At 46.1% G+C, this 23234-nt stretch overlaps 1 protein-coding gene across 1 annotated transcript; it reads right to left on the reverse strand.

Annotated features, from left to right (window-relative positions):
• Positions 1-17257: 17257 nt before the first annotated feature.
• LOC310701929 (tumor necrosis factor-like) lies at positions 17258-22796 on the reverse strand. The gene is made up of 4 exons (XM_083493475.1): positions 22142-22796; positions 20807-20837; positions 19937-20002; positions 17258-18663 (listed from the first exon to the last, which is right to left on the reverse strand). The coding sequence occupies exons 1-4, from the start codon at positions 22322-22324 to the stop codon at positions 18233-18235; spliced, it is 711 nt and encodes a 236-aa protein (XP_083349601.1). The 5' UTR covers positions 22325-22796; the 3' UTR covers positions 17258-18232.
• Between the last annotated feature and the right edge of the window lie 438 nt (positions 22797-23234).

Below are 23234 nucleotides of genomic sequence, written 5' to 3' on the forward strand. Positions count from 1 at the left end.
TCTACATCTCATGCCTTAGACGAGCCCCTGAGATACAAGGAAGACTCCAGCCCTTTAACTCAGACGGGCCTGCAGGGCTGCAATTGGGGGCTGCCGAGTGCCATGCGGGTTGAATCACATATTGGGGAAATCTGAGAGCTATAAATAGTTTCGCTTTTGCCCGAGGGTAAGAAGTCAAAAAAAGAAGGCTAAAAACACACACAAACAGGAGAATGAGCAAGCAAGCAGAGGGAAATCCCGGATGGACTGGAATGGGTGTTGAGGCTCCCCAGGAATGCTAATCTTTCTCTCAGCCTGAGCAAGAACGTTGATGGCAGTGAACCCTTTTTGACTGACTGACTGACTGATTGATTGATTCTATTCCTACGCTGCTTTTTATTCAAATAAACCCCAAAGCTTTACTGATTACAAACAAACAAAAGAGAAAAATAACATTGTGGAACATCACGAATACAGTGGCACCTTGGGTTAAGTACTTAATTCATTCCGGAGGTCTGTTCTTAACCTGAAACTGTTCTTAACCTGAAGCACCACTTTAGCTAATGGGGCCTCCTGCTGCTGCCGCGCCGCCGGAGCACGATTTCTGTTCTTATCCTGAAGCAAAGTTCTTAACCCGAGGTAATATTTCTGGGTTAGTAGAGCCTGTAACCTGAAGTGTATGTAACCTGAAGCATATGTAACCCAAGGTATCACTGTACAGCATAAAAGCGTACAGAATGCTTCACGAATCATCAGCTTAATGAATCATCTGAGGTTCCACGGTACAGTGGTACCTCAGGTTAAGTACTTAATTCATTCCGGAGGTCCGTTCTGAACCTGAAACTGTTCTTAACCTGAAGCACCACTTTAGCTAATGGGGCCTCCCGCTGCTGCTGCTGCGCCGCCAGAGCGCGATTTCTGCTCTCATCCTGAAGCAAAGTTCTTAACCTGAAGCACTATTTCTGGGTTAGCAGAGTCTGTAGCCTGAAGCAGGAGGCCCCATGTAACCTGAAGCGTATGTAACCCGAGGTACCACTGTAACTCCCTGAGACTCTCTCTTTCCACCTTCAGGGAACTATCGCTGATGTAAGAAACTTAGGCGGAGAGGCCAAGCTGGGTCTCACAGCTCGTTCCTAAATTGAAACGAGGAAGGAAATGGTTTCATCACTGCCCCCACAACAAGAGCTCTGGTTGAGGCGCCCACATTTTGGAACTTGCGTCTTGCAGCTTGCAAAAAAAGATCTTAACTTTCCAATGACACTGCAGATGTGTATCTTGGTGTTCCCTTTTTCTCTCTCTCACTGTGTGCTCCAATCTTACGGATGCGTTTAGTTTTTGCTACGGGGGTCCTGTGCTTACGCCCGAGGGGCTGGGCGAATTGTTGTGAAATGTGTTTGTGTGGCAAGACCCTCAAGCCAACCCCCCATTAGCATAAAGAAATTCACACAGACATAAATTTTTTGTTTATTGGGCAATTTTTTGGGCCACAACTTTATTGATTACAGGAAATGAGAGCGGTATTGGCTTAAAGGTAAAGGTAAAGGGACCCCTGACCCTTAGGTCCAGTCGTGGCCGACTCTGGGGTTGCGGCACCCATCTCGCTTTATTGGCCGAGGGAGCCGGCGTACAGCATGACTAAGCCGCTTCTGGCAAACCAGAGCAGCGCACTGAAAAGCTGTTTACCTTCCCGCTGGAGCACTACCTATTTATCTACATGCTTTCGAACTGCTAGGTTGGCAGGAGCAGGGACCGAACAACAAGCACTCACCCCATCACGGGGATTCAAACTGCCGACCTTCTGATCGGCAAGTCCTAGGTTCTGTGGTTTAACCCACAGCGCCACCCGCGTCCCTGGTATTGACTTAAGCATTGGCAAAAGACTATATCTTACTCCTGCCCCCTTTGCAGGAAGTCTGTAAGGGTAAACCACCCAAAGGGAAACTGCTTTGGGGGAACCCGCCTGCATCTCCCCTGGTGTTCCCAGAGGCCTGGCATGGCCCTAGCCCCTCAAGCGGACTTCGGACAAGATGCAGGCCCTGGATTCCTTTAACGGAATACCCTTGAACAGTGATGGGGCAGGCGATGGCTGACTTGCCCTCCCCCATTCAACAATAAGCCAATGCCTAACTGCCAAACCTTACAAAGTTGTGACGATTGCTAAGAGGTGGGCAAAAACCAAGTGGCCCGTGCCAATTCGCCAGATGGAAAAATTCCTACCTGGTCCCTGACCCAAGGCCAACCAAAGCAAGGCTAAAAGACACTTAAATTAAAGGGAGGGTGGGAGGGTGTTTGGCAGCGCGAAGCAGGTGCTTGGCACACGTCATGCTGCCGCTTTTATACAATCCCCCGCAATCACCCATTCAAATTGATTGGGCAATACCCCTGGGTGATCATGGTGCCACCCTGGCATGAGTGTGATGGCTCCACCGACACCAGGGTGGGTGGGGGGACCGGGTTGAGGGCCTGCCTGTTAAGTTGTAGAGTCGATGGATGGAACACAGTGCTCTAGCCAGAACAGTCATCTCTGAATTGGGTCTGATTTCGCTCAGTGTTTCAGCTCAGTGATTCAGCTCCGCTCAGAGGGCGGCCGCCTCTGGCTGTGCTCTGTTGTCCATCCATCCCATCCTTGTCGCCAGAGTTAAGTTGTGGGTGAACATATCAGACGACACAGCGATTCTTCAAACAGCTCTTGTTTGTTCACAGGCCAGAACTGAGAGCCAGTGTGGTGTAGTGGTTAAGAGCGGTGGACTTGTAATCTGGGGAACCGGGTTCGCTTCCCCGCTCCTCCACATGCAGCTGCTGGGTGACCTTGGGCCAGTCACACTTCTCTGAAGTCTCTCAGCCCCACTCACCTCACAGAGTGTTTGTTGTGGGGGAGGAAGGGAAAGGAGAATGTTAGCCGCTTTGAGACTCCTTAAAGGGAGTGAAAGGCGGGATATCAAATCCAAACTCCTCCTCCTCCTCTTCTTCTTCTTCTTCTTCCACAGTGGTACCTCGGAGGTCCTTTCTTAACCTGAAACTGTTCTTAACCTGTAGTACCACTTTACCTCCCGCTCCTGCCACGTTGCTGCCGCCACACGATTTCTGTTCTCATCCTGAAGCAAAGTTCTTAACCTGAGGTACTATTTCTGGGTTAGCGGAGTCTGTAACCTGAAGCATCTGTAACTTGAAGCGTCTGTAACCCGAGGTACCACTGTACATCATAGGAGCCTACACAACACAAAACACTGTTGCATTAGTTTTTTATCTCATATTTTGGAAATGTACATCCAGTTGTTTCTGTCTTTTATAAATTTTTTGGGGGCCCCCAAGAGAGTGGGGCCCTAAGCTGTAGCTTGTTTAGCTTATACGTAAACCCGGCACCGGTGTCACCCACGTTGGTTTTTCAACTATCAGACCGGGCATTGCAAAGCGCTGTCTGCTGATTACCTTGGTTGATGGGTGTGTTGCTTAATTGCCCTGGGAAATTTTCAAAGCTGCCTGGAATTGCCCTATAAGGACCTGTCAATCTGTCAAGAAAAGAGCCTGTGGCATGTGGTTTTCCTTATCTGATCCCTGAAGAGGCCAGTGTGACTCATTAAAATGCCGGCTTCCTGCTCCAGGCCACCGCCGCATGCTGCAAGCCAAGACGCACAACAGTTCGTCCGGCATTGTCATGGCATCGGCCATGAGTTCTGCTAGTCCTGACTGCCTCATCCATCGTGATTTGAGTCACTTCCAGTGCTAGAAAGATGCTGCCTTGTGCAAGAACTCCAATGCAGAACTAAGATTGTACTAAGGTGCCAAAAGTGGCGTCGAAGGACCAAAAGGTGGTCCTTAGCAGACTGGGGCAGAACCTGCTGCAATAGTGGTGGCGAATTGATGAAAAATTGAGTTTTATATCAGGGTTTCCCAAACTTGGGTCTCTAGCTGCTTTTGGACTACAACTCCCATCATCCCTAGCTAGCAGGACCAGTGGTCAAGGATGATGGGAATTGTAGTAAAAAAAAAATATTGATGGAAACCCTGATTTGTATGGTCTAAACCAGGGGTCAGCAAACTTTTTCAGCAGGGGGCCGGCCCACTGTCCCTCAGACCTTGGGGGGGGGGCGGACTATATTTTGAAAAACCCCACAAATGAACGAATTCCTATGCCCCACAAATAACCCAGAGGTGCATTTTAAATAAAAGCACACATTCTATTCATGTAAAAACACCAGGCAGGGAAACATGCTGATTCCCGGATCGTCCGCGGGCCAGATTCAGAAGGCGATTGGGCAGTCCGGGAATCAGCGTGTGATTACATGAGTAGAATGTGTGCTTTTATTTAAAATGCCCCCACACCCTTCAAGAGTTAACAGAACTCTCTCGCCCAATGCTGCAAAGGATGTTAGCTTCAAGTTATGTTCCTTCACATGTGGTGGGAGTGCCCGTTGCTTAAAGATTTCTGGGCCCGGTTTTTTTCACCGTCACCTGCCGTCATGGGGCAACACCTTATACCTGATGCCATGTTGCTGTCCACAGAAAATGATATTGATCCAAAGCATAAAGAGTTGGTCCTTTTTCTCATGACATCAGCGAGACAAATAGTTGTTTCCGATTGTGGAAAAAACATCTCCTCCCACCATAGAACTGGGACCTAATATGTGTGGAATGTAGCACTTACAGAATACTCAGAAAACTATCTTTTGCAGATTACAGATTCAGCTCACACCCACAGGGCATATGTCAGTCTATAGCATCAGGAAATTTCCCCTTAGTGGTTGCTGTGACTGAGACAGAAATGAGATTACTGTACTATTGCTAACAAACGATATAGATCAGGCCATACAGTATGGCGCAAACCCCCCCCCCCCCAGACTGGCAAGCATTTACCTTTGCATTGCTTTATTTCTTTCAATTCAGTTTTAGAACAAAAGAGAAAGAATGCACACAAACCAAAAACCACAGGGATGATACACAAATGAGTAATGATGCTATATATGAGCCCATTTTGGTGTTCAAATTTCATATGCCGGTAAAGGCAGAGAGTTAGCTGTATCCTTCGTAGTTTTATATGTACAGTGGTATCTCGGGTTAAGTACTTAATTCGTTCCGGAGGTCCGTACTTAACCTGAAACTGTTCTTAACCTGAAGCACCACTTTAGCTAATGGGGTCTCCCACTGCTGCTGTGCCGCCGGAGCCCAATTTCTGTTCTCATCCTGAAGCAAAGTTCTTATTCTGAAGCACTATTTCTGGGTTAGTGGAATCTGTAACCTGAAGCGTATGTAACCTGAGGTACCACTGTAATAATTTCCAGCAAAATGTTCAGGATTTCCAGATCCACAGGAGGCTTTCAGGCTGAGAGGTTTTTTTTCCTTCTGAATGTTGCCATGTTCCACACACTTTTGTACCATAACGTTGAGTTCCTATTGTTGCTGGCATCCATCTGTCTGGAGGGACAATGGAGTTCGCCTCCGGGGGTGAAGTCAAACCACTGGGTTAGCAGCACCAAAGTGACCTCCCCGGGGTGCAAGACTGGGTAGTGTGTCTAGAGGTCCTGGGCTGCCCAGACAACAAGACTCCTCTTTCGGCCTCACTGATGTGGTCCAAAGGAAAGCAGAGCAAGATGTCCGGCACCAGCTTGGCTGAAGGAGGCGTACAAGGCACCATCCAATCATATTAGAGATTCCAGGTCCTGTGAAGTTTTCCATTTTTGCGCTGCAGAAATCCTAGCTGCCATGTTATTATTGCGGCCTAGGACCCACGTACCTACAGGACCGCCTCTCCTGGTATGCCTCGCTGAGGACCTTAAGGTCCACAAATGACAACAGTTTGGAGGTCCCAAGTCGCAAGGTGGTTAATTGGTCTCAACTAGGGCCAGGGCCTTTTCAATACTGGCCCCGACTTGGTGGAACGCTCTGTCACAAGAGTCGTGGGCCTTGCAGGACTTGACATCTTTCCGCAGGGCCTGCAAGACAGAGCTGTTCCGCCTGGCCTTTGGTTTGGACTCAGTCTGACTCTTATGTTTCCCTCCCCTTATGGTCTTGATTTATGAGCTACTTTTAAAATGAGGCTGCATTTTAAATTGCATTTTAACCTGTATTTTAAATTGGTCCCACCCCCCATTATGTTTTTACTGTGATTTTATTGGTGTTTGCCACCCTGAGCCTGGCTCTGGCTGGGGAGGGTGGGGTATAAATAAATAATAATAATAATAATAATAATAATAATAATTATTATTATTATTATTATTATTATTATTATTATTATTCAAAACTTTGTCGTCTGGCCACCCCATAGCTTTGGTAAGGAGAGCTGTGGTGACTTCTGAATGATACTTCTTAAATATACTGGAAAATTATTGGAACACTTCAGTCTAAAGTTTACTTATTTGATTTGATTCGATATGTTAATTAGATGTTCTTATTGGAAAATTAATAAATGCTTTAAAATAAATAAATAAAATTTACTTATTTGTGGGCACTTTTTTCTTTTTTAAAGCCTGGTTTCTGCATTCTGTCCTGCTTGGACACTTATATACATCCCATAAGTTTGCAGTGTCATTATGACAGTGCACTAGAGATACTTGGAGTGAGCAAGCGAGTGATGCAATGAAAAGAAAAAGAGGGAGGACCATAGCAGGTGGTAGAGCCCTTGCTTATTATGCTCAATGCCGCAGGTTCAATCGCTGACATCTCCAGGCAGGGCTGTGAGGGACCCCTGCCCAAAACCCTGGAAAGCTGCTGTTGGTCAATGTAGACAATATTGAGCTAGATGGGCCAATGGGCCGATTCAGTATAATGCAGCTTCTTATATTTTAAAGTTTTCTTAGTGGGATCATCTTAATAGATGGTCCTGGTTGCGGGCAGTGTTATGTACTGAAGTTCTCACCCTGGGCCAGCAGGGGGATACTGTAGATAGTTCAGGTCCACATATGTTCTGTTCTAGAGTTTGGATTTGATATCCCGCTTTATCATTACCCGAAGGAGTCTCAAAGCGGCTCACATTCTCCTTTCCCTTCCTTCCCCACAACACGCCTGCTGGCCTGCTCCTTAAAATGTCACTGGTTTCCTCATTTCTGTGTATAGGGTGCCTACATTCTGCATGGACTGGTTGCATGGCAACATGTGCAAATATATTTAGATACCTATTAGGTCCATAAATTACCATATAGCATATATTCAACAACAAAAAACACAGCTGGACATATAAAGGGCCTTATCACCTTCAGTAGCTGCAGGCCTCATCAAACCTAAATCCGGCCTTGGTCCCCGCTGTGGAAGGAGGTGTGGATCCAGAACTGGCCTCCATAGTCAGTTACGGACTCATTGCTAAAACCGTGTTTACGGAAGACAATCTTACTTGGCTACGAGGGAAGAGGAATTCAATTCAGTTCACATTCAAAGGCGAATCTACCTAATTCACATGTCCCCAAGCAATATGCAAATTAAAAGACAGCCACGCTTTCAAAGAGACCCTTCTCCAAGCATCGCAGTGCGGTTCTACCAAACAATGTGTGCAGATGTTCATATATTATATTCGTAGATGTGCATATTGGTGTCAACAACATACAAGAAATGCATTGTATCCGGTGAAATTGTGTGTGTCCAAGTTGCATCAAAAATGTGTCTATGATGAGAAATCCACACCAAATCGCTGATGAATTCTCACGAGGACAGGTTTTTAAAACAGAATTGCGGGTGTGGAAATGTGGAAAACTGAAGCAAGATTGCGGAAATGAGAAATGGAAAAAACAAAAACAAAGAACAACCAGCATGCTAATTCATCCTTCTCCATCCGTGAGCAATGCATCTTAAGAAATGCATGCAAAGCGAAGGAAGGAAGGAAGGAAGGAGAAGCCAGACAGGCCCCTTGGCAGGAAGCCAGCAGAGACGACACACGGCCCTCCGGAACAAGTTGCTCTTGAGGAGAACCAAACCCCAGTAGGGCTGGCATGGAGGTCCAAGTATAAAAGGCACCAGGTGTATGCCCCACTTGCCAAGCAACAATCAGAAACGCATTTTAAAGCAACGGATTAAACAGGTCCCTTCTACAATTCTCCTGACGTAATATATGGGAAAGATATGATACAATACGATAATCTTTATTGTCATTGTCCCATAACACCGGTCCTGAAAGACCTACAGTGGCTCCCAGTACGTTTCCGAGCACAATTCAAAGTGTTGGTGCTGACCTTTAAAGCCCTAAACGGCCTCGGTGCAGTATACCTGAAGGAGCATCTCCACCCCCATCGTTCTGCCCGGACAGTGAGGCCCTGCTCCGAGGGCCTTCTGGTGGTTCCCTCACTGCGAGAAGCCAATTTACAGGGAACCAGGCGGAATGCCCTCCCACCAGATATCAAAGAGAACAACAGCTACCAGACTTTTAGAAGACATCTGAAGGCAGCCCTGTTTAGGGAAGCTTTTAATGTTTGATGTCACAAAAGTCACAAAATATGCACTCTGAAAATCTGACCCATTGCTTTTTTCAGAGCATTGCATAGTCTACAAAGACTTTCAGAGACTTATAAGACTTTCGTTTGGTGTTTTCAAGAGAATCCCTCAAGAATGCATATTTTGTGGCTTTCAGAGATTTATAAGATTTCTGTTTATTTGGTTTTGCAGAGGGTGCATTTCATATATTTCATACTGTTTAATGTTCTGTTATAGATGATATAAAGAGTGTATATTGACATCGTATCGTTGTACTTGGTCATCGTGTTGCCTTGGATATTACTAAGCCACATGACCAGTCAGCTTCCCCCTATGCTTTGTCATAGCAATGTGAGTGGGGGATCCGTTCCCATGTTTTTTCTTCTCTCTCTCTCTCTCCCTCCTCTCCTCATTGAGGGAAATCCCTTAAACCAGCTGCTAGTTTGGTGTGAAGTTGTGCCATTGATGGGGATGTGGGCTGGAGGGATGCAGAGCATGATGCGCGTGTGTTGCTCAAGCTTGCGCCATCTACCCATGAGGACACCAACCTGTTTCAGCCAACCTTCTACTTCTGGCCAGTGAACCTGTTGCTTGCTCACCTGGTGTTCTACCAGCATAATGGGGCTATCAGTGTATCCTGCAGTTGCTCTGATGGCGTAACTCCAGCATGGGACCACTGCCTTAAACCAAGGCAGAAGGAGAAATGGAGAGAAGAAGAAGAAGAAGAAGAAGAAGAAGAAGAAGAAGAAGAAGAAGAGGAGGAGGAGGAGGAGGAGGAGGAGGAGGAGGAGGAGGAGGAGTTTGTATTTGATATCCCGCTTTATCTATGGACCACCGGTATGAAATTCACGGCATGTAGTGCCTTAAAAGAAAACATTATGAAAATGGTATACAGGTGGTACATGACCCCAGTCAAACTTGCAAAGATATACCATCTGTCTGACAATAAATGTTGGAAATGTAAGGAGGCTGAAGGAACATTCTTTCACCTCTGGTGGACATGCCCGAGGGTGAAGGCTTTTTGGGAAATGATTTACAATGAGTTGAAAAAGGTGTTTAAGTACACCTTTCATAAGAAACCAGAGGCCTTCCTCCTGGGCATTGTAGGCCAGAGAGTGTCAAAAAAAGATAGAACTTTCTTTTTATATGCAACTACAGCAGCAAGAATCCTTATAGCCAAATATTGGAAGGCACAGGAGTTACCCACGCTGGAAGAATGGCATTCGCAGCTGATGGACTACATGGAATTAGCCGAAATGACCGGCAGAATCTGAGATCTGGGAGAAGAGGCAGTGGAAGAGGATTGGAAAAAATTTAAGGACTATCTACAAAAACACTATAAGTTATATGAATGTTGAGAATTTGCTAAGTTTTCGGGAAAAACATGCTTCGGTATTGAGATTTGTAAATGATGGAAATTAAGTTATGATTTTGAAAAGTATAAATTACAGATTATATAACTAAATGAAAGTACAAAACACATAAAATAAGGTATTAATTTGCTGTTTATTTTCATTGTAAAGAAAGCAGGGGATGGAGGACGTGGGGAAGTCCAGTTGATTATGAAAATAGATTTGAAAAAGTGAATTTTCTTTTATAATTTCTTCTTCTTTCTTTTTTCTGTAAAATCGCTTTTGTTGTGTTATTGACGATGTATTCTGACCTTGGAAAAAAAGCAATAAAAAAATTATTAAAAAAAAAATGATATCCCGCTTTATCACTACCCTAAGGAGTCTTCCCGGTAATGATGTATGGAAGTGAGAGCTGGACCATGAAGAAGGCTGATCGCCAAAGAATTGATGCTTTTGAATTATGGTGCTGGAGGAGACTCTTGAGAGTCCCATGGACTGCAAGAAGATCAAACCTCTCCATTCTGAAGGAAATCAGCCCTGAGTGCTCACTGGAAGGACAGCTCCTGAAGCTGAGGCTCCAATATTTGGCCACCTCATAAGAAGAGAAGACTCCCTGGAAAAGACCCTGATGTTGGGAAAGATGGAGGGCACAAGGAGAAGGGGACGGCAGAGAACGAGATGGTTGGACAGTGTTCTCGAAGCTACCAGCATGAGTTTGACCAAACTACGGGAGGCAGTGGAAGATAGGAGTGCCTGGCGTGTTCTGGTCCATGGGGTCACGAAGAGTCGGACATGACTAAATGACCAAACAACAACAAAGGAGTCTTAAAGTGGCCAACATTCTCCCTTCCCTTCCTCCCCCACAACAAACACTCTGTGAGGTGAGTGGGGCTGAGAGACTTCAGAGAAGTGTGACTGGCCCAAGGTCACCCAGCAGCTGCATGTGGAGGAGCGGGGAAGCGAACCCGGTTCACCAGATTACGAGTCTACCGCTCTTAACCACTACACCACTCTGGCAAAGACCGGAGCAGGGCCTGCTTCTAGGGTTGCCATATTCCGAGGAGCAAAAAAGAGGACGCTATGATGACTCTCATTTTAAATACCCCTACTATATGTAGGCTATAGAAGTTGTCATATATTGCTGGGGGGACAGGCAGGAGAAGAGAAGAGGAAAGCAAGTCTTCAACCACCAGTTATGTCTATGTCTCCTCCGGAAAGTATACCTGAAGGAGCATCTCCACCCCCATCGCTCAGCCCAGACACTGAGGTCCAGCGCCGAGGGCCTTCTGGTGGTTCCCTCACTGTGAGAAGTGAGGTTACAGGGAAGCAGACGGAGGGCCTTCTCGGTAGTGGTGCCTGCCCTGTGGAACGCCCTCCCACCAGATGTCAGGGAAATAAACAACTATCTGACTTTTAGAAGACATCTGAAGGTAGCCCAGTTTAGGGAGGTTTTTAATGTTTGCTGTATTTATTGTGTGTTTAATATTCTATTGGGAGTCGCCCAGAGTGGCTAGGGAAACCCGGCCAGATGGGCAGAGTATTATTATTATTATTATTATTATTATTATTATTATTATTATTACCAGAGACATTTTGGCAAATGTAAAAAATCCACCCGGACAGAAAGTTCACCCCTGAAAAAGAGGATGTGTCCTGGAAAAAGAGGACACATGGCAACCCTGCCTACTTCCTTTGGACTGTCCCCTTTCCACCACATGACCAGCAGATAACATCTCTGCCCTGTTGGAAGGAACAGCTAATGCTGGTTCCTTCCTCTTTGGGGTTGGCTGTTTGGTTTTGTGAGCGCATGGTTCTTGGTTCTTGTTGGGTCTTAAACATGTTCCCTGCTCATTTGAGGACTCCCACTGAAAGGCAGGATATAAACATAATACACAATTTTAATTAGTATTTCAGCTCTCTGTCACTGAAGAGCTTACAGTCACCATCTGAGTTGTGTGCCCACTGCCCGGGAGGTCCAGAGCATTTGGAAGGAGGTGGTGTCGTTGGACGCAGAGGAGTGGTTGGAGGCACCAGCCGGGGAACCCCCAAGGGAAGAAGGCTCAGAGCCAGGGGATGACCATGAGTGGTCAGAGGGAGAAGAGGGAGCAGACTGAGAAGAGGAGGTGTCAGAAGCTGAAGAGGTAACAGGGTTTAGAGAGCAGGAAGAAGCTGTGGCAGAGAGCAGTTCAGAAGCAGAGGCAGAAGCAGAGGCTGGAGGTGAGAGAGGTCAAGAGGCAGAGATGAGTCAGGTTGGGTGTCTCCCCCTCCTGCTGCAACAAGCTCCTCTGCCCATTGGGCTCCCAGACCAGCAGAGGTATGAAGAGGGTGGAGCAAAGACAGGTGCACTGATGGAGTCTCAAATTGCTTGGGAAGGACCATGGGGAGGAGAAGACTTAGGCAACTGAGGGAAGGTGGGGACCTTCAGTCCCCACAACTGACTCATAGGGGCAAGATCTACCAGGAAGAGTTGCTTTGCTCACTTGGCCTGCCCCCCTGTTTATTTGAATAAAGAGTTAACTTCACTGACGCTGTGTGAGTTATTACTGACCTGCTCCTGGAACCTATCCCGGACTTGTGGGGTGGTGGCCGGCATAGCAGGGCTGCTATAATTTTGCGTTATGGGGTGGAGGCCATGTAGTGCCACAAAAACTTCTTTTCTACCCCTACAGTCTTGCCAACAAAGGTCCGTATAGTTAAAGCTATGGTTTTCCCAGCAGTGATGTATGGAAGTGAGAGCTGGACCATAAAGAAGGCTGATCACCGAAGAATTGATGCTTTTGAATTATGGTGCTGGAGGAGACTCTTGAGAGTCCCATGGACTGCAAGAAGGTCAAACCTATCCATTCTGAAGGAAATCAGCCCTGAGTGCTCACTGGAAGGACAGATCCTGAAGCTGAGGCTCCAATACTTTGGCCACCTCATGAGAAGACTCCCTGGAAAATGTTGGGAAAGATGGAGGGCACAAGGAGAAGGAGGCAACAGAGGATGAGATGGTTGGACAGTGTTCTCGAAGTTACAAACATGAGTCTGACCAAACTGCGGGAGGCAGTGGAAGACAGGAGTGTCTGGCGTGCTCTGGTCCATGGGGTCACGAAGAGTCGGACACGACTAAACGACTAAACAACAACACCCCTATAGTGCTTACAAATGACTCTAATTCCAGAGTACTGGGTTCAAAGTTGCTGATCAGTAGTCACTCAACACCGGTGTGATGACAAAATTATTTTAAAACATAATTTAAAAAAATATGAGAGGATGACTTCACGTGGGCAGCAGTTGTGGGGATTCCCGCAGCACCTGAGCACTGGTCTATCCAAGGATACCAGGTGCTGAAACCAAACCTGACCTGGTATGAGAAAGTAGTTTCTTATGCCCTCTGGTAACCAGGTCAGAAGCAGCTTAACGCAGCCAGATTGTGAACCGCCTTCAAAGGGTAAGGAAAGTACAAGTTGTCTAGTTGGTTTTGCCTCAGGCATCGCAAGCTCTTGTGCTGCCTTTGGAACTGGCTTCAGCAGAAAAGTCAAAGTACAGTTTCCTTCCCCTCCCATCAAGAAATATGATACCAAATATTTCCTGTAAGGGGTGTGTGTGTGTGTGTGTGTGTGTGTGTGTGTGTGTGTGTGTGTTGGGGAATCATCCAGTGAATCTTTTTGCCTGAAGGCAGCTTTCCTTGGGAAGGTGAGGCAAATTTCACCACATACAAGAGACAATGGGAATGCAAGAGGGGCTCTCACAACCATCTTTTCATACCTCCTGTGTACGATGGGCAGAATGTGGGTTTGTACATCTCTCCCACCAGGAGAGGATGACGGCAGTTTCAAATGGAGCAAATGTTGTACAGAGAGCCCAGTCTTGCAAAACGAATCTGCGTGCAGAAGCCATCTTCTGTGTGTGAAGCTGAAGCGGCTGCAAAGTTTGCATTTATGCACAAAATCCCATTGCGATGTTCCTCACATGCTAAGAATCTTTCTGCCTCAGGCGGCAGAACTCACAGGGGCAGATACGGCCCACAAGGAATGCCTCACCCACTGCTCCTACGGCGGCGGCAGCAGCGGCTGAGGCTGTTTTCTTGAAGGCCGGACCTCCCACCTCCTCAGCGGCCTCTCGGTGAATAGGAGACACTGCTGTTCTCCCAGCCACTCTGGGCGGCTTCCAATAAAGACCAAAAATACACTAAAATGTCACACATTAAAAACTTCCCTGTACAGTTTAAATAAAGTGAGATGAGCACTGCAACCCCAGAGTCGTCCGCGACTGGACCTAATGGTCAGGGGTCCCTTTACCCTTTACCTAAATCATACTTCTCAAACCAAGACATGATCCGAAACGCAGCTAGCCTTCAAACATCCGCACGTCTCTAAATTTCGCAAAGCAGTTCTCCAGCCGTGCGATGTGTGCAAGCATGCCTATACTGATACGGAAGGGGGGGGGGCATGTCTTCTTCACCTCCTTCTTCGCTACAATATATCCATTTATTTCCAATTGTCAATGTCAAAAGGGACTAAATCTATAAAATTCATAGAAAATCAACGTGCCAATTTGCTCAATTTCTCTAGGACTCCATGACACCTCCCCTGTCCTCCATAATCCCTCAAGCAAGGTGTCAAGACCCTAATCCTGTCAAATCGCTCTGCCAAGCCCTTCCTCCGGGCGATGCCAGGTGACAGACTATGCATACATGGACCATTGTCTTCTCAGGATGTGCTTATCTGCGCATATCTCCAGCTCTCTGCATATTCCCCCCTCCCTCCTCCATATGTTAATCCTGTGTGACCCAACCTCTTCCTAATGTATTCGTGATGTAATCTGTGTAACCCAACCTCTCCTTAATGTATTCATGATGTAACTGTGATGTATTTTGCACTGTATTCTGGGACATGGAGGGAAGTTTCAATAATTCATGTCACCCCTTTCTCGCTGTTCAATCTCGCCTTGAACCTGTTGCGCAATAAACTTGGATCTTCTGCAGTTTGCTCCTGTCTCCGGCTGAGCTCATTTTCCTCCGCAGGGACCCGCGGACTTAGTCCGACGAGCTGGGTGGCAGAGCAGCCTCGCACCCAGATTTTACCATAACAATACTCAGAGAAAGCCTGCCTACATTAGCATTCAACGGTGCATAATGGGGGAAATTGTCTGTAAATCTGCATATGAGGCAAAACTGCATGTTTGGATGTCTTTATTAGAAGAAAGTCACACTAAAATGATGACAAATTTGCACGAGGTTGGGTTTTTTTAAAATGCAAATTGCTGCAGAAATGTGGAGAATTAAATTTAAAACTGGGTGGGGGGGAAATGTGAAACTGAAACTGAAAGATTTGTTAATCTGTAACTGGAAGTCATGGGTTTGGTCTAGTTAGATGCGGCTCAGGGCCCTAAAGTACACATGAAAAGACATACATTTGCAACATGCATGAGCAGTGTTTGCTTCTTCTGCCAACACCAACTTAGAAAGCCAGCCTTCGAATACAAAGATTTGCAGGGGGAAAATGTAAGCTCACTTCTCTGCAAGGTCTATATTTATCACAAATTAGGGAAATCAGACCTCGAGCCTTCAGAAAAGGAAATGGGTACTTGCACGCCTCTTGGTTTTGGTTTTTGAGAGCCTTTCTGATCTGCAAACAGCAATCAAAACTTCAGGAAATTCCCACAGTGAGAAATCCATGGGCGGCAAATTTCCCACTGAACATCACGAGTGATTCAGGCAGAGCCTCACGGATCCGCCCAGCAAGAGCTCAGAACCTGAAAGGCGAGATATTGAAAGCTCTTAACTACACAGTTTTATATTCTGTAATATTGTCCCCGTCTACTCCACACACGGTATTTGTTGTGTTTACAAGTATCACTCAAAAATACAACAACAAAGACAGTATAAAGAGTACAATGAGAATGATTGGAAGACTCGTTTTGTCAGAAGTCTTTTTTATTTAAGTGTTTATTTAAGTATTAATTAGGAAGATTAAGTTTTTTTAACGTACGTAAATTTGCTTTTTCTTCTTTCTTTTTTCTTAATTGTTTTTTCTTTAATTTTCTTTTTGTAGATTTTGAGATTGTAAATTCTTTGTATAAGTGTGTGATTTAAATTAATAAAGATTATTAAAGAAAAAGAAAAAGAAAGCTCTTAACTAAATGCAATTTAAAGAAAACAGGCACACCATTCTCTGGTCAGAATGAAAAGGAGATGATCTTAAAAGAGATTGGTTCTGCTAAATGAGATGTGGATAGACTTTTTCGTTTCATTTCAGTATTTATGTGCCACCCAATAGCAGTACATTTGTTTCAGACAAAATGGAAAGTGAGATGAGTAACATAGAAACTGAACTCTACAGTTCTATGATTCCATGATTCTATGACTGGGACGAACCCAGGGCAAGGCAGAAGTCGCTGGCTGCCTCCTTCCATTCCTAGCTATAAGTCTCGCCATCACCACCCCCATCAATTAGATTTGTTAGCTGCTTGTTGCACAGAGATTTCCGAGCCACTTACAACATATTTAAAAACAACTCACCTTAGGGCTATGTTGTATACTATACCATGCTGCTTAGCTCATATTAATCATGTCATAATATATTGCATGAATGCAATTTTGTGACAGTGGGGTGTTTATTGGCGCCTCAGTTTAATTAGACCTAACTAACTTGCCTTCGGGACGCGGGTGGAACTGTGGGTTAAACCACAGAGCCTAGGGTTTGCTGATCAGAAGGTCAGCGGTTCAAATCCCCGCGACGGAGTGAGCTCCTGTTGCTCAGTCGCTGCTGCCGCCAACCTAGCAGTTCGAAAGCACACCAGTGCAAGTAGATAAATAGGTACCATGCGCTCTGGTTTCCATCACGGTGTCCCATTGCACCAGAAGCAGTTTAGTCATGCTGGCCACATGACCCGGAAAGCTGTCTGTGGACAAACGCCAGTTCCCTTGGCCTGAAAGCGAGATGAGCACCACAACCCCATAGTTGGAGCCGGCGTTCGTCCACAGACAGCTTTCCGGGTCATGCGGCCAGCATGACTAAACCGCTTTTGGTGCAACAGGACACTGTGACAGAAGCCAGAGCGCACGGAAATGCTGTTTACCTTCCCACCGCAGTGCCGACCTTCCGACCACAGTGCCGATTCGAACTGCTGACCTTCTGATCAGCAAGCCCAAGAGGCTCAGTGGTTTAGACCACAGTGCCACCAACTCCTTATCCCAATTTAAGTAGATATCAGTAGCGATAGGGTGCACAATATATGGTTTACTCCAGGCTCAGTAACAGGTAGCTATGGCATTGTTGTCAGCGTAAACTTCGATCAGACCTAACCATTGGTCATGCTGGCTGGGGCTGATGGGAGTCCAAAATACGTGGAGGTTCATGGGTTCTCTATCACTGAAGTAGACAGTAGGCTGAATAACTGGTGCTTTATTGCTGGTGTTCTGCAATATTCATTTCATACTTTTTTGGTTAAATCTATTTATGGTCATGAAACTTGTGTTTTGCTGTTGCTCTAGCTCAGGAACGATCCATTCATTCATTCATTTCAAGGAGTCAAAAAGGGTGAGGTTTTTTTAAAATTAAATAGTATCTCAGTTTTATTTCTTGGACTCATTTAAAGGTTACACAACCAACTTATAATAACAGTTGCAGTTTCTCCGCAATGTGCAAAAAAGGAGAATACAGCAAAATAAATATCCACATAAATAAATAAATAAGCAACATTGTTTTAAAAAAATCACGTCACAAGGTATTATTTCCCTTTTGAAATCACCGCTTTTGTGGCAATGCATGCAGGATTTCAACATGAAATACGCTATGTACCACGAGAGTGAGCAAAATCATAACAGCTCAGGTACTCTGGTGTCAGATTACATCTTCGATGCAAACATTACCAACCAAGAGAATTTTTATCCTCTCTTTCTCGGTAAACTGGGAGAGGACATTGCCCGCAGGGCCATCCTCCCCCAAAATTCAGGAGCAGTCCATGTAACATACATAATTACACCGGTATATTCAATTATTAACAGATATACATAGTATATATATACAGCTGATCTGAGTTTCTGGAGCTGGGTTCAAAGGAGCACAACTCCCCTTATTTTGGGTATTCGCTTATATCTCACAGAACCACATATCTCTGCCTCCCTCCCTCTCTCATACACACACACACACAAGCACACTCACAAACCCACACTCTTGTTTCTACTGGGTTATCTATATTTCATCTTTTTTTTTCCTGAATTGGTGTGACAAAAGAAGCACGCATCCCACATCCTTTCAGACTTCCAACCACACGCCCACTGGCTATATAAATAAATAAATAAAAATAAATAAATAGGGTTGATTAAAAATAAACAACAACAACATAAGTAACACTGTGTCCTATCTCCCCAGAGCAGAAGTAGCCTCCTTCACTGGGGTGCCAATTCAGGGTTCAGTCTCTTGTTCCTCATCCTCAAATTTGTATTTTGAATGATGGAGTAGGAGGACCAAGTGAGTTGTAACTATGGCACAGCAGGAGAGTCTTTTTTTTCTTTTTTTTTACTCCATGGCAACGATCCCAAAATATATCTGTCCCTGTTGGGCAAAGTCCAGATACTGAGGAGATTCGGTTTTGGACCACAGGCGGTCCCCTTTGTTCAACCTGAAGACTGCCCCCTGGTAAATGGATTCGAACCACAAACTCTTTTGGCCCTGGGCGGTTCTTCCGGCCTCACAAGCGGACTTGATGGACTTCAGCAACTCCACGTTCTTGTTGAACTGCGAGGAAAACCACGAGATGGTGTGGCTGAGCAGCAAAGGGGATTCCGGGCAGGTGTCGCTATGGAACATGACCTGAGAGTAGACGAAATAGAGTCCGGTCGAAGGCACCACGAGGGAGTTGTCACTTTTGTGCAGCTGCATGCCGTTCTCAAGTATGGAGGGCGCCACGTCTGTGGTCCAGAACAGTTGCTGGCCGTGAGCTCGGGAAGCTGCAAAGGGAAGGGAAAAACCAGTCAGCATCGAAGGTTCGTCAACATGTGCTAAGAGGCTTCGGCCTACAAAGTTTCGGTGTTAGTCCCCTGAAGGCAATTTTGGTTTGACCTAGCGCTTTGGTGGAGCAGAGAGTGCAAGGCCAATCCTTGCTTTGACAGGCCATTGGGCAAAACCACATTAACCTCGTGTGTGTGTGTGGCCCCAACAAACTCTGGCAGCAACTACATGGGAGAAAGGCCAAGCTTTGGCGTCTCAGAAAGGCTTAACGGAATGCTAAGCGTCCCTATTTTCCAGATACAGTCTCAGATTTACAGAAGCCGTTCCAATTTCTGATTTGATACCGGAATGTCCCACTTTTCCTTGGGACGTCCTCAGTGCTATTTTTCTAGAAAAGAGGTACCAGAACTCACCACAATCCCCATCTTTGTCCTCTTAGAATGACAATGGCGCCCACTTGAGAGCTACCAGAACTGAGTTCCGATTGGGAAAAAAAGCCCTGGGTGTTCCTATTTTCATTGGAGAAATGTTGGAGGGTATGGTAAAGGGACCCCTGACCATTAGGCCCACTCGTGGCCGACTCTGGGGTTACGGTGCTCATCTCGCTTTATTGGCCAAGGGAGCCGGCGTACAGCTTCCAGGTCATGTGGCCAGCATGACTGAGTCGCTTCTGGAGAACCAGAGCAGCGCACAGAAATGCCGTTTACCTTCCCGCCAGAGTGGTACCTATTTATCTACTTGCACTTTGACGTGCTTTCAAAATGCTAGGTTGGCAGGAGCAGGGACCGAGCAACCGGAGCTTACCCCGTTGCGGGGATTCGAACCGCCAACCTTCTGATCGGCAAGTCCTAGGCTCTGTGGTTTAACCCACAGTGCCACCCGCGTCCCAAGAGGGTATGGTAAGACTTCCCTATTTTCACCAAAGAAATGTAGGAGAGTATGGAATAGGACACCCCCATTTTCATCGGAGAAATGTTGAAGGGGACATCTCTATTTTCATCAGAGAAATGTTGGAGGGTATGAAATAGGATGTCCCCCGTTTGGTGGGTATGTTTCAGTGCTGGATTATGCAGGAGGCCTGGACTGAATGATGAGTCAGGCTGTGGGGAACCCAGATTCAAATGGAAGTTCAATGGCTAAGTTTCGACCAGCCATCATCTCTTATCCTAACCCAACTGGGCCAATATTTTAAAGCACTTTATATGCTCAACAACTCTGTAATCATTTGCTCACAACAAACCCCTTTCAAGCAGCTTAGAAAATAGGTCTCACCTAGGGCATGGGCAGCTGGTTTCCTGGACATCAGAGCTTGCACTTTCATCGTCTGCGGCAACCCTCCTGCAAAGACAAAATGAGGACAGACGGTCAAACAACGCATCCTCTCAACTTCCTTCCTTTAAAGATCCCACACGGGGCTGGGTTAACCTGCTACTGCAGCATTTTCAGTTGGCTGAAGAACCAGCATTTTAAAATCGCCTGGAGGTACTGATGGTCTAGCCCAGGGGACCTCCGGCTTGTGGGATCTAATGTGCATTTGACTACAACCTCAAGATCCAGCAAGTGTATCACAGTGCAAAAGGCATACGCTAAGCACATGGTGCCTCTGAGGAGTTGCTGAAGGTAGACATTGGTTTTGAGAATCAGAGAGGCTGCTGTACCCAGCATATGTTGAAAGAAGAAGAAGAGTTTGGATTTGATATCCCGCTTTATCACTACCCGAAGGAATCTCAAAGCGGCTCACACTCTCCTTTCTCTTCCTCTCCCACAACAAACACTCTGTGAGGTGAGTGGGGCTGAGAGACTTCAGAGAAGTGTGACTGGCCCAAGGTCACCCAGCAGCTGCATGTGGAGGAGCAGGGAATCAAACCTGGTTCACCAGATTACGAGACTACCGCTCTTAACCACTACACCACCTTGGCTCTCTCCTAAGAGCATGGCACCCTCCTAAGAATCCTGGGAACTGTAGTTTGTTAAGGGGGGCAGGGATTGTAGCTTTCTAAGAGTAAACTACAGGATCCTTTGGGGGGAAGCCATGTGCTTTAAAAGAACTGAGCCAAAGTCCTTGCACCCCGAAATCCGTTGCCCTGACAGAATGGGGGAGGTTTCTCTTAAGAAAAAAAAATGCTGTTAAGAAGAACTTACCAGAAAATGGGCTTCCCTTTTCCTTAGAGTCCTGAACAAAGAAAGAAATGGGGAAACAGGGTAAATACATTTGTAGCGACAACAATGAACAATACAGTGATAGTGCAAAATGAGCTGGAGCTAGAAATGTCCGATATATCGGAGGCATGTTTGGGGTAGCTTTCCAAATAGGCAGAACTACGGAGTAAAAAAGAGCTAAGTGCACATTAACTACCCTGCAGAGCTGCAACGGGCACATTTTTGGTGATAAGTCCCAGAGGTGATGGTGGGCTGAGTTCAAGTACATCACCAATTGTGACCTTGTGAACTTTTTTTAAAAAAAATTCAAATATCACAATCTTGGTTGTTATTATTTTTAATTCGCTGTGGGATCCTTAATTTTAAAAGCCCTTAACTTTTATAAGGCAACGGTGCGCATCCAGTGTGTGCCTTGGTTCTTCAAAAAGTCCCTAAATCTTTCAGCACCCATCAATGGGCTTGTTGGGAAGGGGGGAAGCAACTCAAATTAAAATCGCACGAATTCATTGGTGGTGGTGGTGATTGCCAACAGCTCAGAGCTATTTATTTTATTTTTCATTCATTTATTTTAATCCATTTGTAGCTCTTCTTTTCATCATTCAGTGATGAAGATAACCATTCCCTCCCTCTCTGAGGATTTAGATTCAGGTGTCAGCAAACTTTTTCAGCAGCGGGCCGGTCCACTGTCCCTCAGACCTTGTGGGGGGCCAGACTATATTTTTTTGGGGGGGAATGACAAATTCCTATGCCCCACAAATAACCCAGAGGTGCATTTTAAATAAAAGGACACATTCTACTCATGTAAAAACACAATGATTCCTGGACCGTCCGCGGGCCAGATTTAGAAGGTGATTGGGCCGGATCCGGTCCCCAGGCCTTAGTTTGCCTACCTATGATTTAGAACGTCTTTGCAAATTTCATGCAAACCCGGCAAATCTTTACTAAGGAAGACCAACCCCTGATCTCTTTCTACCTCTCCCACACACACACAGAGAGAGACACACAGAGATACGAAGATAGATAGATAGATAGATAGATAGATAGATAGATAGATAGATAGAGATAGATAGAGATAGATAGATAGATAGATAGATAGATAGATAGATAGATAGATAGATAGATAGATGATAGATAGACAGACAGACAGATAGATAGACAGACAGACAGATAGATAGACAGACAGACAGATAGAGATAGATATAGATGATAGATAGATAGATAGATAGATAGATAGATAGATAGATAGATGGTGTAGATGATAGATAGATAGATAGATAGATAGATAGATAGATAGATAGATAGATAGATGTTCCTTACCTGGGATTCAGATTGCTTGAAAGCGCCAAACTGCAAAAGCGCAAAGACGAAGGTGGCGCCCAGCAGCAGCAGGAGGGAGCAGATGCTGAGGCATTTCCAGTGGCTCTCTTTCTGCGGCTTTTCGCGCACCACCACCACGTTGCTCCCTTTCTCCACGTCGTACACCAAATGCTCGGAGCTCATAGCTGGCTGGTGCGGTTCGGTCAAGAGATGCGCTCCTGCTGCCGCCGCCTCCGTCGCCGCCTGGCACGAGGTGGAAGAAGGATCCAGGGAGGGTTTCAAATCAACAGGTGGAAAGCGACGGGCAGATCTTTTCTCCAGGCGGGTTTCAGCCACGGGTTTAGATCAAAAGAGGCAAGAGCGGCGAGTGGACTTTTGCCAAAAGCTACACCAGTTCGGAGGAAGAAGAAAAAGTTTTCGCAGGTGTCTGTTGCGCTCCTGCTCTTCTGCGGCTTGAGTTCGCTTTGTGAATGGGTGTTGCTTCCTCTGTCTGCCTCCTTTAACCCGCCTTGACTTCCCCCGCAGCTTGTTCGAGAGGAGAGCGAGTGCTTCAGCGCTGCTGCTGGCTCTGCCTTTTAAACCCTGTCCGGGGAGAGCCATTCAAACTTCCCCGCCCGCCCACAGCGCGAGGCTCCCAAGAGGAAGAGGAAAAATTCTGTAACAGAAAGAGGAAACTGGTAATAGAAAGCCTGCTGCTGACGGGGCATCCCCCAAAAAAGGCTCTCTGCGGCGGCAGCGTGGTGTTGGTGCTGGTGGCTTGAAGAAAAGGGGAGGAACCCATACACACACACACACACACACACACACACACACACACACGCCTGGCGCGCGCGCGCGCACACACACACATCCCTGGCACACACACACACACCTGGCGCGCGCACACACCCCTGGCACACACACACACACACACACACACACACACACACCTGGCTTCCAGCCAGGATAGGCTGTACTAGCCCCTAAACTGATTTTAGAACTTTGAATTTATTGTTATTCATGCTTTTATGCCGATTTTTATGCTGTTTCTTGTTGTATCACAATTAAGTGTTTTAAATCTGTTGTTAGCCACCCTGAGCCCAGTTTTCTGAAC

This window comes from Podarcis liolepis (assembly GCF_965112155.1).
Source record: "Podarcis liolepis genome assembly, chromosome: 2".
In the NCBI taxonomy this organism is placed as follows: Eukaryota; Metazoa; Chordata; class Lepidosauria; order Squamata; family Lacertidae; genus Podarcis; species Podarcis liolepis.

Bases quoted from the DNA above. Each gene is read 5' to 3' on its own strand.
- LOC310701929 (XM_083493475.1), bottom strand. From the start codon at position 22,324: ATGAGCTCCGAGCATTTGGTGTACGACGTGGAGAAAGGGAGCAACGTG. The intron at 20,838-22,141 runs GTAAGGAACATC...TTCTTTGTTCAG, and splicing joins TCAAGCAATCTGAATCCCAG to GACTCTAAGGAAAAGGGAAG. The intron at 18,664-19,936 runs GTGAGACCTATT...TTCCCTTTGCAG, and splicing joins ACCAGCTGCCCATGCCCTAG to CTTCCCGAGCTCACGGCCAG.